Raw genomic sequence first — 19,117 nt, forward strand, 5'->3', positions numbered from 1 at the left:
CTGATGGTGTCAAATTTGCATATGAACTGAAGCTCAGCAGTTTCCTCTTCGAGTTCTGTTCCATGAGATTATTTTTGGCTGCAAAGGAATGCCACCTAAGGCTGCTCATGGGCGTGGCAGGGAGTGTGAAGATGTTCTCTACAGGTTCTCATCAATTTACCATTCTAATATCTGATCTCGTGTCCATCAATTTCTTTACTCTCGAGAGCAGGTGTCGTTTTGGCCCGAGGTAATAGCAGAGGGGCATTGCTGGCTACACCTGCGGGTAGCATTACATTGGTACGTACAGGTGAACGAACAGTGATGGTGTGGCTAACGTGGTTAGGTCCTGTGATGGTATTAGTGGTGTCTTGATTGCAAACTCTGCCCACCATATCTACACAGCGACCACCAATTACAGGACCTAACCAGATATAGCCACCACCATCACTGTTCGATCACCTGTACGGTACCAACCAATGTAATTTACGCCCATCATATGCCAGCAATTGCCCCTCTGCCTATTACAGGTCCGGCCAAACTACAGTCTTACGGAAAAGGGATAAATTGGACACAAATCAGATATTAGGAATGGCAATATACAAAAAACCTGTAGAGATTCAAACCTACCTGAGCAACACATAGAAAGCCTTGGTGGCTACCTGCAGCAAAAACTCAGGACCAGACTTCAAAGAGAAACTGCTGAGCTTCAAGTTCATTCTGCAAATTTGGGGAACACCATCAGCTCAAGATTAAACAAAGACTGTGAGTGCTTGCAATAACAGAACCAGTTTCTCCTCCCTTAGTTTCAACACCTCAGCCTGAACAAGAGCCTCATCCTCCCTGATTGAACTAACCTCATTATCTCTAGCTTGCTTGCGTATATATACCTGCCCCTGGAAATTTCCATTAGATGCATCTGAGGAAGTGGGTATTCACCCACAAAAGCTCATGCTCCAAAACGTCTGTTAGTCTATAAGGTGCCGCAGGATTCTTTGCTGCTTTTTCTGGTAACTGTGAATATCTTATTTTCTGATTTTCCAACTTTTCACCAGGAAAACTGACTGAAATGTTTTAAACAACCAATTTCCAGCTGTGACCTGATTTAATTAAAAAAATAAATTACAAATGCTAAATACATTTACAGTTGGTTTAGTTTAGGGCAACTATGGACTGAGTTAATCTCATATTTCATGATGTCCATGCTCATTCCTACTCTATGATAGAAACACATTTTCATTAACCTTATTTTCACTAGTAGAGAGGGGGGGTTTTGTGTAGTTTTTTTTTATTCTGGCTCTGACACAGCCATTGGGATTGGAAGAGATGGATGACCCTGTTATACTTTCTGGCCTTTGAGGTAGGAAACGCGTCAGCAATCTGTAAAGGGCTAGTGCCAGTACCACTCCAGCCTACACTATGCACATCTAGACGGCAAAGAGAATATCTTCAGAAAGGATAAGCCAATCTTTTATGAGACATAAGAAAAATAGTCAATAGCTGTTTTCATACAAAGAAGTTACAATACACACATAAAATTAATGCAAAGCAATAATCAAGTGTATCTTCTCATCTCCCTTTCTGCAAAGAATATGCTGTTAATATCTTCAGCAATAATGTGTGCTTGGAACAATGCTGAGTATAAGGGGCTTGCTCCAACAGACTCCTCACTGTCCCAGCTGTGAGCAGAATCTGTCTGCAGTAAACTCTTTAAAAGCACTGCCTGTTCCTTAGTTGGCACATCATGATCTGGAAACTGCTACTAAAGGTTCCATCTCTACTGACAGTGCTAGTAAAAGAGCCACAGTCTGTCAGAGAAAGAGAGGGCTCTCTATACAAGAAAAGGCTGACATAAATGAACCATTAAATGTAATTCATATTACGTTGATATTCCCTGGTGTGTTTGGCCAATATATTGGCCCTTTAAGGCACTTTAGTGGTGATTCAACCTGGAACACTAAAGATAAGCATGTATCATAGAATTGAACCAGGACTGGTGCAAATATTGAAGATTCTAGATAGTGGAAGATGTTACAATAGTGGTTTGTTGGGGACTTTATTAAGCTAGGAAATGTATCAGATTTGAATGGAGTGGGGTCCTCAGAAGCAAGAAGGACATCCAGAATTATGAATAATAAGTAACATTTTAAAATTTCAAAATACTTAATATAAAATAAAAGGAATAACAAAGTGGTTATTAGAAGTTGCTTTTAAAAATGAACAATGTTTCATGCTCATATATAGCATCACCTTTCATCAAAGGTTTTCAAAGTGCTTAACAAAGATCGGTATCATCAGGTCATTTTGCAGGTGAGGAAACTGAGGCACAGAGAGGTTAAGTTATTTGCAAAAAGTCAGACAGTGACTTACGAGAAGAGCTGAGAACCAGTCTTCCGAATGGCATTCTCTTACTCTGACCATTAGATAATAATGTTTCTTGCCATACCATCAGATTATAAGATATTATATTTTAGAAATAATTCTAAATGTCAACAATAGAGATAGATTGGTGCAGCTTATGATCTAAATTCCCTTCAACTTTGGGAAAATGTGGTTCTAGTTTTAAACTTTGCTGATTGGATTCTTTTCTAATAGTAATGACCTGTTACATGGTTTTTATTAACTGAAATACCTAAAATCATGTATACATTTTGCTACAACATATTATAAAGCTTCTTATAATATATTGGGACAAAAGTAATTTCTAGTAATTGTTTTTTGATTATTAATCATTATTAAATGATGCCTAAATTTAAGTGTCAACCAAATTTCTTTACACCTGTAATTTTGCTCTTAGCAAAAGTTTGTGTACTAGTTTTTCAGCTAGTAATCTTTAGAATCTATGTATGCTATAAGCAAGAATGAAATTTAGTCAGGCAAACTATAGAAATGAATGCAAAGAGGACAAAGCTTTATGCCATGAAACCCTTTGGCAGATGTGGTACATACCATTATCTTCAGGTTTAAATAGCCTCATTCCCTCAAACAACTATGATGAACTTTCAGTCAATACTTGGCAATTGATGAATTACTGAAGCTGCATCACTCCTGTAAGTGCAGCTGTGCTTGACTGCAGACAGAATAATTATTGTTTTAAAATAATGGAGCAGAATTGAACCTCCAGCAAGGAAAGCTGCGGTGTTTTTGCATAGTTTTTTAGCAGCTCTAGTGCTTCTCTTTTTCTGCTTGTGACTTCATTTCATTGACAGCAATACTAATGGGATCTTCCTTGGTTGTATTTAAATCGAAAGGAACCATTCTTCTGATAAATGCTGGAAAGGAAAGAAAAAAGAAGTGTGAGGGACCAATCAACCATCTGCAAAGAAATACTATCAATAGCTAGTAGTATACATAGATTTGCTAGTGGCAGCTACCATAAGTTTGACCTGTGCTGTTCTTCACATTCAGAATTTGTACATGCTTGTCTGATATACTACTGCATGCAAAAAGCTGTGTTAAATACAACATTCTGGTTACAAATTTAAAATTTTAAAGTCAGAAAATGCAAGTGATGATGGCACACATACACAGGAGCAGCTCTAGACATTTTGCCGCCCCAAGCACGGAGGGTCCACTGGTCCCGCGGTTTCGGTGGACACCTGCGGGAGGTCTGCTGAAGCCGCGGGACCAACAGACCCTCCACAGGCACGCCTGTGGGAGGTCCACCGAAGCTGCGGGACCAGTGGACCCTCCGCAGGCACGCTGCTGAAGGCACCCTGCCTGCCGCCCTTGCAGCTCCAGCAGAGTGCCCCCCGTGGCTTGCCGCCCCAGACATGCGCTTGGAGCGCTGGTGCCTGGAGCCGCCCCTGAACATACAGCAACATACTATGGTATACATTTATCAACACAGAGAGTAATATAAGTGCTTATTGGTCAAGAAAAACAGATTTTTAAGTCCATCCAGGATTAACCTGGCTGAGTGAGCTTTGTTATACAGAGGAAGTCTTAATTTCTTCTTTACCTGACATTTAAGAATTGTAATTATGTGCCCTTTATGTTGTATTTACACTTTGTTTGCATTTCATTTTGTAGTTTTTTTAATAAGGGAAAACCCCCCAGAAAACCCCCAAAGAAAATACCCTTCATAGTGGAACATTCTAGAGGAACAAATTGTATTGACCCTAGTATTTTTTTGACATCAGAATTAATGTATATGCACTTTAGGTGTGCATGTGTAATTTTTTAAATCCTTGGTTCTGGGTACTTCCACAAACTTAGCTTGAGTGCATGATATGGCACAAAGCCTCAAAGTAAATATGAACTAGATGCAGCATCTAGTAATTATCCATTAGTAAAAGAACATTAACTGGATGATAAAGACTTGACAAGAGGCAGAGGCATCAAGTTATGAAACAGAATCAGACATCAGGCTTCTAGTTCTACAAAATGTCATTCTTGTACTGTCCACGCATGATCACAAAAGTGTCAGAACACTGGGCCTTCCTGGAAGTTTGTTATAAACATGCTTAGTGTACTCTTTACAAATGGTACTGTAATAACTTAGCAGCTCCCACCTAGGAGACACGTAACAAGGAATAAGCCTTCAGTTTTTAATTTAGAATCCTTCAGTTTCCAAAAGTGAAAGTAAAATCACTATCTTGATTCCTTGGCCCTTAATAAATCCTTGAATTATCATTTTTCTGCACCAAAGAAACTGGAATTCTCTTAGAAAGCGAACACTGTATAATTCTTAAGTGTGAAACCATCATTATTTGCCACAAACTTCTTTTCTGAATGCGCAGCCTCTTCTCTTCCACACTTAGGTAATCTGGAAAATTTCCATAGACCATATTAGAGAAGCACAGTCTACCAATCTGAGCACAAGACTGAAGACAATAACTCTTGAATTCTAATCCTAGCTCTGCTGCTGTTTCCCAGTGACCATGGGCTAGTCATAACTTAACTACTACTGGATGCACTTCAATGAAATGGGGATAACACTACTTACCTCACCAAGTTTATGAGGCTTTGTTGTTTGTAAAAGGCTTTGCAGATGAAAAGCAATAGGTAAGTACTACAACATATTCAGTTTTGTTAGCTAAAGAGTCCCAAATCTGTGATGTGACTCCTGTTGCAGAACATAAAATTAAGAGGCCACTTGGTGCTAGACAATTCAAAGGCGTAATGGTAACATTGAAAACCTAAGGGCTATTTTGGATAGAAACACAGCCACTCCCCAGTGTGAGGCTGAGACAGGTTGGCAGGAAACATGAAGAGCACATTTTTCACTAATCTCTCAGTCATGGTACTATTTATTCTCTAAATATTTACAATGCTCATCTCCTAAGAAAACTAGTTTTTTGGAAATAAAGAGAAAAGCTATTACAGAGAGACTGCTGGTAAAATTAAACAAATGCTTGCAATGTCATTTTTTGCAGCTATTAGGGAAAAATAAAAATAAAACACATATCAAGTTCCTCCCATAAGACCTAAGAATATAAGAACAGCTACACTGGGTCAGACCAATGGCCCTTCTATCCCAGTATCTTGTCTTCTGACTGGCTAATGCCAAGTGCTTCAGAGGGAATGAACAGAACATACAATCGTCGAGTGATCCATCCCCTGTTATCCACTCCCAGCTTTTGGGAATCAGAGGCTAGGGACACCCAGAGCATAGGGTTGCATCCCTGACCATCTTGGCTAATATTCATTGATGGACCTATTCTCCATGAACTAATCTAATTCTTTTTTGAACCCCATTATAGTTTTGGCCTTCACAACATCCTCCGGCAACAAGTCCCACAGGTTTGCTTTGCATTGTGTGAGAAATACTTCCTTTTGTTTGTTTTAAACCTGCTGCCTATTAATTTCATTGGGTAAACCCTGGGTCTTGAGTTATGTGAAGGAATAAATAACACTTCCTTATTCACTTTCTCCACACCAGTCATGATTTTATAGACCTCTTATCATATTCCCTCTTAGTCATCTCTTTTCCACGGTTAAAAGTCTCAGTCTTTTTGATCTCTCCTCATGTGGAAGCTGTTCCATGCCCCTAATCATTTTTGTTGCCCTTCTCTGTATGTTGTCCAGTTTTAATATATCTATTTTGAGATGGGGTAACCAGAACTGCACACAGTATACAATGTGTGGGCAAACCATGGATTTATATAGTAGCATTATGATATTTTCTGTCTCTTTTCTTAATAGCTTTCAACATTCTGTTAGCTTTTTTGACTGTTGCAGCACACTGAGTGGATGTTTTTGGAGAACTATCCACAATGACTCATAGATCTCCTTCTTGAGTGGTAACTGCTAATTTAGGCCCCATCATTTTGTATGTATGGGGGGGATTATGTTTTCCAACGTTCATTACTTTGCATTTATCAACATTGATTTTCAGCTACCATTTTGTTGCTCAGTAACCTAGTTTTGTGAGATCCCTTTGTAACGCTTCACAATCTGCTTTGGATTTAACTATCTTGAATAATTTTGTATTGCCTCCAAATTTTGCCATCCTGCTGTTTATCCCTTTTTCCACATCATTTATGAATATGTTGAACAGCTCTAGTCCCAGAAGAGACCAATGTGGGATACCACTATTTACCTCTCTCCATTCTGAAAACTGACCATTTTCTAATGCTCATCACATTCAGGGCTTTGTCTCACTGGTCTCTTCCCATTAAAGCTAATTTCTTTTTGTAGGAGGGAGGAATGGTTTAGTGGTTAGTAAATCTGGGTTCAGCTAGGCTCTGCTACATATTTCCTGTGTGACCTTGGATGTCACTTAGTCCCACTGACTTCAGTCAGGCCAGAACTTCACTCTTAATCTTCATGTCTGTTGCCCAAAGGGGGAAAACACTATTTCCTTTATTCCACTGTTTGTCTTGTCTTTTTAGACAGTAAGCCATTTGGGACAGAGTCTATGTCACGGTGTTTGAATAGTGTTTAGCCCAGTATTTGTTGGGACCTTTTGGTGTGACTATAATATAAATAATAATAAAATAAAATAATAATCTGCAATAAGAAAAAGTTAAATAAAATGATGATTTTTCCATCTTTCCCACTAATGTGGGAAACTCGTAAACCATTCTGTCTATCACACCATGAGCGCTACAAGCTGAACTGAAAAAGAAAGAAAATGGGGAAGATAATAAATATATGGGCAACACTTTAAGGTTTTAGGGCTTTTTTGTTTTAGTTTATTAACAGCAGGAAGTGATAGACTCAGACGGATTTCAGGGAGCAGTACGTTTCAGACACTAAGAATCTTCTAAGGCAAAAACCTGAATACTAGAGGAAAACACACAGTGAGTGGTATCTGGGAAAAGAAACACTGCCTAGTACGTCTCACTTGGTTTGTAAGAGAGTACACTTCCAGCACTCTTCTTGCAAACACAGTTCATCTCTCTGGAACTATATGCTTGCTAAGTTGATGACATTTTCTACAAACTCGGGCCATGTCTACACTGGGAACACTTTACAAGTATAGGTATAGGCATATGATACTAGCTAAGTGCTCCTAGACTAGACACAGTTTATACTTATACCAGGAACTCTTACCATTATATCTGATTCCACCACACCTGAGTAAAGCAAGTTATACTAGCAAACAAGCACTTTTGTCAGAATAGCTGTAGCTACATTAGGGGCTTCTGCAGCACAGCTCCCACAATTTTATGAGAGATAACTCCTCCTCATGCCTGTGACTGACACAGCTCTATTGGCAGAAATCTGTGGCACAGACCTGCTCTCAGCATGCAATTTTCAAAATGTCCCTGTCTTTGGTTAATTTCAACCATTTAGCAGAGTATTAATGACAAACCAGATTTCAGAGTTCAGACATTTTTGAGTTGTCTGGTTGAAAAAAATATAGTAAACTTTTCTTTTACAGTGGAAAAAGCCTGTTCTTTTTTCATCATCCCACAGATAAAAATGGCTTAATTGAATATTTCAGGTGTGTTTTTCCAGAGAGATGAGAAGGTCTAAAACGCAGGGATTTGCAAGGCACATTATTTTCACTACCAGCTGGTAGCCAGTACAAAGGAATTGGTATATAGACTTATACGGATGTAACAGTAGACAGTTCCTGTTTGCCTTTCCAGTAATACAAGAACTAGAAGGCTTCTGATAAAATCAGAGGCAATAAATTTAAAACAAATAAAATAAATCTTCTTTTAATCCAATGTATAATTAACCTGTGGAATTTGTTGCCATAGGATATTGAGGCAAAAAGTTCAGCAAAGATTTAAAAAAGGATTAGACACCTATGACTAAGAGTTGAATCTGCAGTTGCAGTAACTAAGATAAAAATTTTAACAGCTATCACCCTGTGCTTGACATGTTCTTTCAAAATGTGGTCTCTAGGCTCATCTTCCTGGCCCATTGTTCCAATCACTTCACACTCATCTTTTCACCGCACTCACTCTCTGTCTCCCGTCTCCAATTTTACACCATATAAGGCCCTTCACCATTTAGTCCTAACTTGTCTTTCAAATCTAATTTCTTACTGCAATGTCATCCCTTGACTTTGGTCTGCCCATGATGTCTGCCTTGATCACAGCTTGCCTACTTTCCCCACATGTGCCTTTGTGCTTTCTGCCATGCTGTCCCTTATATTCAATAAGAACTCTCCATCAAAATTGGCAAATCTCCCACTTTATTCTCTTTTACATCTTTGCTATGATACAAACAAATCACTACTGTCTGCCAATACTTAGGTATGGCCTGCGACTAGAGGCATAGAGAAAGCCAGCACTGCAGTAGGGTGAGTGCGTATGTGTTATAGTGGGAAGGACAAAAGCTCAGGATTATTTATTTTGCTCAGTGGTTAGTCCATCCCTACTATATACCATGGTAACATAAGAGTGCTATGTATCAGCAAAACCAATGGATAATGGAATGCTGTGATCTCAGTTTTATGAGATGAGGAAGACTAACCACTATTTTCCTCTCTGCAGGCTTAGGGTATGAAAGCCTAGGATAGAGACACCCGTCAACAATATAAAGCCGAGAAGCTATATGACTTCTGGGAAATATTCCAGGTCAAAACCTTGAAACGATAAACTGTACAAACAGAAGGACAGGAATCAATTTACAAAAGTAATGCAAAGCATCTGCAATTGTTAGAAGCTTAGTAATATAAAACTGCAGAAAAACACAGTGGCCATGAAAAAAACAATTTCCGAGGATTATTCTATAGATAACAGCCAGTAGCTGATTTTTTTTAGACTAACCTTTTTTCAGTTGCAGCTGAAAATAATATGGACTGCAAACCATGTATCTAATGAGTGCCTTCTTGTCTAAATTATGCTCTCAGTTAAACCTCTTCCTTTCTAAGAACAGGGATATAGTAAGCAAAACTAGCACTCTATAAAATAGCTGGTTATGGAAAAGATATCGTAATTGTAGAAATTATAACAAAAACATGAAGACCAGACATGAAGCAGATGAATATTGCTATCCCTTTCATTGACTGCTGTAATTAGCATCTCCTTACTAAACATATCTATAAATACACAGATTGCAGTTTATTTATTTTTTTTGTCATTTTTCTTCTTCTCTTTCCCTTCAACAATTTTACATAGATCAAGGTTTAATTCCAGAGTCTCCTTCATTTCTAAATTATATCAAAATTGTCTTCTCTCCTACCCTACAATGCTCTCTCCAAGTCAGGGCTGAACCACACTGGCAGAGAAACATAGGGGAAACTTGTAATGCTACTGGCTGTACTGTTTTTGTTCTGTAGAAGACCTCAGTTCCCACATTGTTAATCTGGAAACTTTCATCAGAATATAGGGAGAAAAATATAACATTATAAGGTCTAGCACACAGCTACTGTGAGTGACTGAGCAAAAATATTATTGGTTCACATGGCTAAAGTCTAGTCTTCTGTTTCTGAACAAGCAAGGAGATAAATTAGCCACAGGTAATGAGTGACAAAGTAAGAGAGACTCATTGTCGATTTTATTAAATACCCTGGGGCACAGGAAAAGAAGATCAGATATGATTGTCAAAGCCTTAAATTAGTGCTGATAAATATCACTGCTTGAAATTAAAAGTGCATGGAGCGTATGCCACTGAAGTGACTCAAATGACTGATTTACTACCTGCCTTTCAATGGTGATGGCTAAGCCCACTATTTTGTCATGGATATTTTTAGCAAAAGTCATGGACAGATCACGGGCAATCAACAAACATTAATAAAAACTTTCCTGACAAAATGGGGATGGAGGAGGATCCAGCACCCTGTCCCTGCCACAGTGGCTAGGCGCTGCAGTGACCCCATTACCCAGTGCCTAGGAGGGGTCCTCAACACCCTGCGGGGATGGGAGTTGTGGGGGTAGGAGAGGAGATGCCTGCCAGCAGCGGAGTCTGGGTAGCTGCAGGGGGAGAGGAGGCTCTGCTCCCATCGACTGATCAGCTGCAGGGCGGGGCCCCTGCAAGTGGTGGCTGAGGAGCTGCGCGGGCCCCCCCAACCGTGGCTGAGCAGCTTCGGGGTCCCTCTGCCATTGGTGGCTGGAAGCTGCCGGGGGGCTCCGGCTACTCACAATGGCTGAGCCACTGCAGGGGGGACCCTTGGCAGCAGCGGCAGCTGGTCAGTTGTCGGGGTCTCACCATCTGCAGCTGTTTGGCAGCTGTGGGAGGGTCCCCTGCTATCTGCGGAGGTCCCCAATGTCATGGAGATCACTGGAAGTCACAGATTCCATGACTTCTGTGACATAATCTTAGCCTTAGTGATGGCAAGAAGAGTTGGTTATGTGAATTGCTGCCAGAATATTATACAGTCCTCAAAAATTCTGGAAATAACTTCAGGATCTTCAATTCTCTGACTGATGGAGATTAGGCTCACCATATAAGTGATACATCAAGTTTGGAAAGAGATACTAATGGTTTTGGAGGAAACTCATTTTCTTGACAAAGGTAAAGACCAATACAGTAGCAGCTACTATTAAGAGGGTAAGTAATCAGTACACTGAGAAATTAAAAAAACCTAATCACGTGAATAAAAACTGTGTATTCCTTCAGAATCAACTAGCACAAAAGAGCACAAAACAAAGATTCTAAAGCCTTTCTCCCTACAGAGCCTCAAAAACCTCACTAAAAGACTTCTACAGAATAGGCAAGAGAAACTAAAACATTGAAAAGATTTTGTATTCAATTCCTTTCCATTAAGAATAAAGAAACAAGAAAATCTGAGACACACAAGATTTTTATTGGTAATTCTTTACCATATAGGCAACAAGAAAAGTCCTCCATATCATCTCAGGTTTTTAAAAGCAAGGACTGTGACAAAGGCAGGCTGGACGGCTGCAAGAGGGTCTGGGAAAACAGGTATGTTAGCCCTAGAATGCAAAGGCCCTTTTTCCACAAGCTGGGAAAGGGTTACTTCAGGTCAATTAGGGAAACCTGAGTCCAATTAAGGGCTGCCTGAAACTTGTTAAAACATCTCTCCTAGTGGGTGGGGGACAAACTGCTGCAAGGCTGGCGTCAGCAGGGAGATAGGCTTCTCCAGTGTGGGAGACACCTAAACCTAGTGCCTGTTTAGGGGAAGGACACCCTGGGGCCAGCAACAGGACAATACCTGCCCCAGTGAGGGGGCCAGGGAAAGAGGAGTGCTCCTCAGGCCTGCCCTGAGGCCTACTGGGAAGGCTCTGAGAAACAAACACCAAAAAGGGAAGAAAGACATACTCCAGAGTGGTGCTGATTTACCCTCAGGCCCTATCCCGGCCAGAGGAGGGAGTATTAAGTCCGGAGAGGCAGAAGGGGTGCCTTGCCACACGTGGTGTCAGAAGTGGCATTGCACTGGCACTGAGAACCATCCCAGGGCAAAGTAAATCACCCCCTCACCCCACCGCAAAATGGACAATGTATTGAGGGCACTGGTGCAGGCCACAGCAGCACAACAAGAGGTTACTAGGGCCCAACTGACCACCCAACAGGAGTCGGTACGACTTCAACAGGAAACAAATCAGCTGCTGATAAGCCAGGCAGCCCAGGATCGAGCCACCTGCAGGAGGTTGTGAGCCAGCTGAAGGCCCTGACTACTCTGATTCATGGCCTTAATGAGACATGACACCTAAGGGCCAAGAGTTACCTGCAAAAGATGACGGTGGAAGATGATGTGGAGGCCTTTGAGAGAACGGCCCTACATGAGGCCTGGCCCCAAGACCAGTGGGCCAGCATCCTTGCCCCTTTCCTGTGTGGGGAAGCCCAAGAGGCCTACTATGACATAGCAGCAGAAGCAGCCACAGATTACCCCCAGTTGAAGGCAGAGATCCTAGTGAGACCTGGGGTGATGACAGCTATAAGGGCCCAGAGGTTCTATGAGCGGAGGTACCAGGACGGCAACCTGGTGCCGAGGTCACAATTGTTTGACCTGATCCATCTAAGGTGGAAGTGGCTGTGCCCAGAGATCCACAGCATGGAGAAGATGATAGAAATCATAGTGCTGGACAGGTTCATGAGAGGATTACCACCAGACCTATGAGGATGGGTTAGCCAAAATGACCATATGGGAAATGCCTCCCCAACCAATTATAAAAGTTAAGAAAAACTCAGTAACCAGCAATCGTTCAGCCACGTTTATATTCTTAGAAAGGAACTTTCCCCATATGATGTTGAATGCAGATATACCATAATGATTACAGTGGGATCAATGCTCTTACTAAGCACCACTTTTTTTTTTTTTTTTTCCCCTCCAGAGAGCTTAGTTCTGCTGAAAGGTTTCTGATTAGCTCTAGAAAATGAATTCCACTGTTCAGCCAAAGAACAGGTACATTGTGGGGAGTGGCCATTCAAGCTTACCCCACATTACCTCATCATTTTGCTCTACCCTGGTGGAACCACTTCTCTAATGGCTGAAGAAGAATTCCATTTCAAGGACTCATTCAATTTTTGCTCTTTGCCTCATGTGGTTTTGATATTTCGATATGGCCCCCTTTCAGGTATGATTCAGGTAGACCACTGCTACTTCCCATACAGAAATCCATGAATGTTATAAAAATGATAGTTAATTGTGTTTCCAATTCTTATTTGCAAGAAAATCATATTTAATCAAGGATAGATGTAATAATATACAAACACAGACTCCACATTTGTGTTTACTCCCATCACCGCAAAGTAGGGCTGTCAATTAACCACAGTTAACTCAAGTGATTATTGCAAAACAAATTAAGTAGATTAAAAACAGTTTTGATTAATCACAATTTTAATTGCCTTCTTAAACAATAATAGAAAACTAATTTAAATTTATTATAAATATTTTTGGATTTTTTCTACATTTTCAAATATACTGATTTCAGTTAGAACATTGAGATAGTTGATAGAATGTCAGAGATAGTTACTAGATTGCACTGCAAGACAGACTGTGTCAGGACTTCCACCCAAAAAAAAAGAGTATCTCCTCTGATCCTGTGGTGAGATTCCTTGTGCTGTGTGGATGTAAGAGCTCAGATGTGCTGAACCAGCAGACCAAGGAGAATAAACTGGTAGATTTTCTGTAGGGTTTCACAGAAGTATGTTATAGTGTTTCATCTGACTGATACTAAATTAAGAGGTAACTGTCAAAAATTCATAACCAAGGACTGTAAAAGAAGTAGTATGATGAAACAACGACGATAATCCCATAGACTATGCAATCAATATCGTTTGTGAAGTGCTATAAAAATAAAGATTGCTATGGAAGCACTAATTGCCACTTTATAGGATCAGAGATGTCCCATAGTTTTGCAAGGCCCTTTGTCAGGTAACATAAACGAATGCAATCCAGTTCCCTTTCTATATAGCTATCTTACCGCCACCACACACAGAGAGGGATGGAATATAAAATTGTTTCCCATCCCCTCATCACTTTCTGCCTGCCTGTAATCCTCACTCAGGGTCTGGCAACCTTCGGTCTTCTAATATTTTAACAAAGGGTTCCAACCAAAACATTGTATTTATATTAGTTTGCAAGAAGCCCTCTCTAAGGTCAGAGAGGAAGAATAAGGGATTGGCAAATCTATTTGTTTACTTTCCAAAATTGTTTCTCAGAACCACAACTGCTGAAGTAAGTAAAAATTACTTGACTAATAAATTCCTATAAATGCCACTCAGAGAGAATATCTTTACTCTGTGTGAAGGACATGGGGATGGCGGTAATATTATATGAATATTATATATTGTGGTTGATTGGTATTGTGCGTTTTTCGCTATAGGATTGCAAGAGGTTAATTCAGGCAGGGGTTATTTGCACACGTGCAGGAAAGAGAACAATAGCTTCAGATAGTTCCACTTGCTGGTATTTAAAAGATAATATTGGGATAATTTACTTTTTAAATTTTACCTCATAGACTTTAAGGTCAGAAAGGACCATCGTGATCATCTAGTCTGACCTCCAGCACATTGCAGTCCACAGAACCTCACCCACCCACTTCTGTAATAGACCTCTAACCTCTGGCTGAGTTACTGAAGTCCTCCAATCATGGTTTAAAGACTTCAGGTTAGAGAATTCACCATTTACACTATTTACATTTGGGATAAGCTTGCCTACCTAAGCCTATAGGCAAAACAGATATATGTGTAGACCTCTTTTTGTGTTTCAAAACCTTTTGTCATGACATGCTGTGTATCTACTGTTGTGATTAAACAATGCTTGGTTTTGAAAAGGTTGTTCTGGGTAACTATTTACCATTAGTCATGGCTCAGAAGGGAAGAACCAAGGTAGCCAAATCCATTGGGTCTGCTGAGCAATCATAGTTGGTACACAGAGTCCGCACCCCTGTGAGACAGTTTAAGAGTGACAGAACCAAAGGATTCCACACTGAGGAGGTGAGGACTCAAGGCCTGTCACCTGTATAGGGGCACTCAGAGAGACCAATGAGGGATGAAAGGCGCAGATAGCACTGAACTGTGACACTGTTTCAGAAAAATACAGAGTACAATGCTTCAAATGTATAGTACAGCATTCAACCTGTATATGTTGAAATTATTTGGGGGTGTGTGTGACAAAATTGTAGGGGTATTATTCTCCAGGATTTAAAAAAAAAAAATCTGATGCCTTTTGCAAACTGGCCTGTTCCAGAGACAAAAACATCTCTTCAGAGGTATTTTTGTAAGTCAGTTGTGGCAAGAGATGGCTTAGTAGTGTTCAGAAAAGAATCAACTTCATCAGAGTTGGAGCTCTGTCATAAACAGATAGCTAAGGGTTAATGTTTCTTTCACCTGTAAAGGGTTAACAAAGGGAACCAAACACCTGACCAGAGGACCAATCAGGAAACCGGATTTTTCAAAGTGAGGGGGAATGTTTGGTCTGTGTCTTTTGTCTGGCTCTCAGCTATGAGAGGGGATCTTTTTCTATCTTCAGCTTCTAATCTTCAAGTTTCAAGTTGTAAGTACAAAGGTAGAAAAAATAATAGGCTGTTATTGTTTTTTTGTATTTACATGTGTGTAGTTGCTGGAATGTTAAGATTGTATCTCTTTTTGAATAAGGCTGGTTTTTCCTTTTCTTTTAAGCAATTGACCTGTGTTATTGTCACCGAATACAGAGATTTTTTTATTTTTTCTTCTTTTTAAAACCTGTTTTGAGTTTTCTCTGGTTAAGGCTAAGGAACGAAGGGAGGAGGAAATCTCTTTGTGTAGCTTGACTAGGTTTGAATCTGCATAGCCTCAGGGGAAGAGGAGGGGGAAGGTAATTGCCCTCTCTGTTTTGCATTCAGGAGTTTAAGTACAGATCGCCCGGATAACCAGGGAGGGGGAGCTGGGGATGAGATAAGAGGCGGAGAAGGGGAGGAGGTTGTTTTCCCTTTGGTGTGAGACTCAGGGCTTCTGAGTCTTGGGGTCCCCCAGAGAAGGTTTTGGGAGAGCACAGAGGGGTCAGGCCCGGAAATTCCTGGTGGTGGCAGCGATATCAAGATTAAGCTAGTATTAAGCTTGGAGGTTTCATGCAGCCCCATTTTTGACCTAAGGTTCAAGAAATGGGAATTATGCTTATGATAAGCTCTCATACCCTCAGAGTCTCTCCATTCATCACCATCCACTACCTTTTGAGAGGGACCGCCGCAGCCTCTTGTGACCTGTTATGCATAAACTCATTGGGCTGGAAGTTGCAAAACAGCACTTTCCAACAAAGGAGTAATGGACAGGGAATTCTGCTTCTGCTTGTAAACTCCACTGGCATGAATGTCAGATGAATAATGAACAGGAATTTGTTAGGGGGTGCTTTAGTTGGTGGTTGACAAAGTTTCTTCCTTTACTTTGATGGGTCCTGCGCTTATTGGCGGTTTGTTCACCTTCAGTGATCTTCCCGTTCTTGTGGAACCACAGTCTTGGATCAGCTCCTCCTGTGTCTGTCAGGGCTGTGGGGTTTGGGGGGAACCCAGGGTCCGCCCTCTACTCCGGGTTCAGCCCAGGGCCCTGTGGTCGTCAGCTGTCTATGGGCCTCGCTAACAGCTGCATGACAGCCACTCCCTAGGCTATTTCCCCATGGCCTCCTCCAAACACCTCTTTATCCTCACCACAGACTTCCTTCTGGGTTCTGATATGCTTGTCCTCCTCAATCCTCCAGCGTAACTCTTCATTCTCAGTTTTGCTCCCAGCTCCTCACTCGCACTCCTTGTCTCCTTCTGGCTCTTCCCTGCCTGACTGGGTAGCTCCTTTTTTAAACCCATGTGTCCTGATTAATTCTGCAGGTGTTTAATTCAGTAGCTATCTCCACTGCCTTCTAGAAAGGTCTTAATTGGCTCCAGGTGCCTTGATTAACCTGGAGCAACTGCCATTTGGTTACCATGGTCCTAGGGATTTGTTTAGCCTGGGGCTAACATACCTGTTTCTCAGTACTTTACTGTAGCCATCTGGCCTTGCCCCATCACATTGGGTATCTGCATGTGACCTGAAAATCCAGTGTCTTTTAAATCTAAGGTTACCACTGTCAGGATTCATATTACAATGCATGTAATTTTCTTTCTTCTGGACTTTGCTGACAAAATGCAGTATTTCCAAATGGAAAAAATCCCAGTGTGACATAGCACTAACGAGGTAAAGCAATAAATTCAGTGCCTGAAGCTGAAAGCCAGCAAGAATCCTATGATGATTTCAGTGGGGTCTCTGTCATTCCACTAAAAGAGTTTTAAAAGCAGAGGACACTCAATTGTGTTGTGGAGTTTTCCTATTAAACAACAATACTTACAGCCTGAGTCTGAAAGCAGTGAGCTGGACATAAAGCTAGTTTTAGTCTGCCAGTTGGAGGAGAGAGCTGCAGCTTCTATGTCGGAAACATCAGCATCCATTTTCTCATCCTAAGAAGGGCAATAAACATGTTTTCTGTGAAAAATGTGAATTACTTAAGTTATATATCTCCTTATTTACTGAGATTAAAAACAGCCTCCAATTTAGTTATACACAGAGATGGTACTTTTTAGCATGAAACGATAGACTCTGATTCCAATCCCCAGAACATAAATCTTGTAGTTAGGTTTACATCTGATTTTGTCCCAAATTTCTAGCTCTTGTCAACATACAGAACTCCCAGAAAGAAGCCACTTTCCCTGTTTTGCCCAGGGAGCTTGGATGTTTCTTGCCATTATAACAAGCTGCATAAATGTGGCGTGTTTCCTTTCCTGTATAATCACGTCTAGACCCCAGAATGAAACAGAAGGACAGAGCATGCACGCGTTGATGACACAACTGAACACTGATCCATATCAACTTGTTCCAACAAGAAATCTAAGTAACTGCAAAACTGAAATCCATTTTCTCCTCCCATTAATTAAATCCAAAAGTTTTAAATACAGGCTTGATATTTCACCTATGAAAACCTGAAATTTCTTTTCCATTTTTCCTCCCAATTTTAAAATAAAGTAAAATCCCATATATGCTGTTCTTATTTATACAGTAAAAAGCATCTGGATATGTGCATACAACATATTACTTTGTTGAGAGGAGGCACTTGGTCTAGAGGCTAGAGCAGAACATTTAAACAATGCAATTTAACCAAAAATATCTGGAAATGTGTTTTAGCATCAAAGCAAGGGGTCTTTAGATATATTGCTCTCCAAAACAAGATTAACAGGTTGGCTTAGTTTCTAAATTACTTTATTTCTTCAGATGAGAAGGGATGACAACACTCATATGTATTGGTTCATGGAATACTACACTTTGCTACTCAATTTCCTCACAAAAAGCATCAGGAGATTTTCTTAAAAGCATCCTGCAATTTATCATTCTTGGTAGTATTACACTCTGGAAACCGCCGCTCTCCTCCCCCCAGCATTAATTTAGAGACTAAAAGGGAGCTTTCGTCCCATTAATGTACAGGGGATTTGCTCCTATTAATACTAATGGGAATTACCCACATTAATCCCCTTGTGTGTCAATGAAGGACTTGGTACCTAGAATATACATCCTACAGTAATAACCTTTAAAAGGAAAAACAAATTTCAGGATTTTTTCCTGAATATGGAACTGTAAAGCTGTTCTTCCTTCATCTTCACTCCCTTCAAAAATCCGATCTTAAAACAGACCTATTAACAAGCAGTACTTGGGGCAAATACTTGACCTACAATCTCTGCATTGCAACAAGCCTCTCCATTTTCAGAGTTGGCAGCTTCTCTCTTAGACCCTTTTCCCACACCCTTCATGGTTTTGCTCGTTGTTGTTGTTGTTGTTTGCATATTTAGGTTGTAAGCTGTTCAGGGCAGGGAACTTTTCTTAAAATGTTCAGTTCTATGTAGCAGAGTGCCCATCGCTGTGAATTTTCTCTCTCTTACTTCATTTTGTTATTCTACATACTGTTTTATTATCAGTTCTATTACTGTGTTCTGCCCTTCCTCCTGCTCCTTCCTCTACCCTCAGTTCTCTTTTCTCCACTATCTTTCAGGCCCCCGACTGACAGCCCAGTACTATGCTTATTGTCACTCAGCCCACTCCCCACCTTCCCCATTGCAGGAAAGCTGACATTTTTATCTGTCCAGATAGCACTTATAACTTGTTCTGATCTTCTAAGCAACCGGGTTTTTTACAGCCTGTCATGAGCCTAAATTCAATAGATGAAATTACAGAGTATGGGAGGGGGGTGAGAGGGAGAGGAGCCAACTGAAAACAAAGAGATGGAGCAAAATTGATCTTGGGATAACAACCTACAAAGAGTGACCATGCACCTTCTGGTTTGTGTTTGTTTTTATTTTTGTTGCTTAAAATAAAATAATCAGGTCCAAAAGTGAGA

General features: G+C 40.6%; 1 protein-coding gene across 1 annotated transcript in view; it reads right to left on the minus strand.

Annotated features, from left to right (window-relative positions):
- Nucleotides 1–978: 978 nt before the first annotated feature.
- Nucleotides 979–19,117, minus strand: part of CEP128 (centrosomal protein 128) — a 430,997-nt gene continuing 412,858 nt past the window's right edge. Inside the window, exons 23-24 of the mRNA XM_032801915.2 lie at nt 17,084–17,192; nt 979–3,251 (exon numbers count right to left, since the gene is read on the minus strand). Of these exons, the coding sequence (XP_032657806.1) occupies nt 3,145–3,251; nt 17,084–17,192 (216 nt within the window). The 3' untranslated portion in view covers nt 979–3,144. The remainder of the gene's footprint in view (nt 3,252–17,083; nt 17,193–19,117) is intronic.

The sequence above is a fragment of the Chelonoidis abingdonii genome, chromosome 4, assembly GCF_003597395.2.
Source record: "Chelonoidis abingdonii isolate Lonesome George chromosome 4, CheloAbing_2.0, whole genome shotgun sequence".
Lineage (NCBI taxonomy): Eukaryota > Metazoa > Chordata > Testudines > Testudinidae > Chelonoidis > Chelonoidis abingdonii.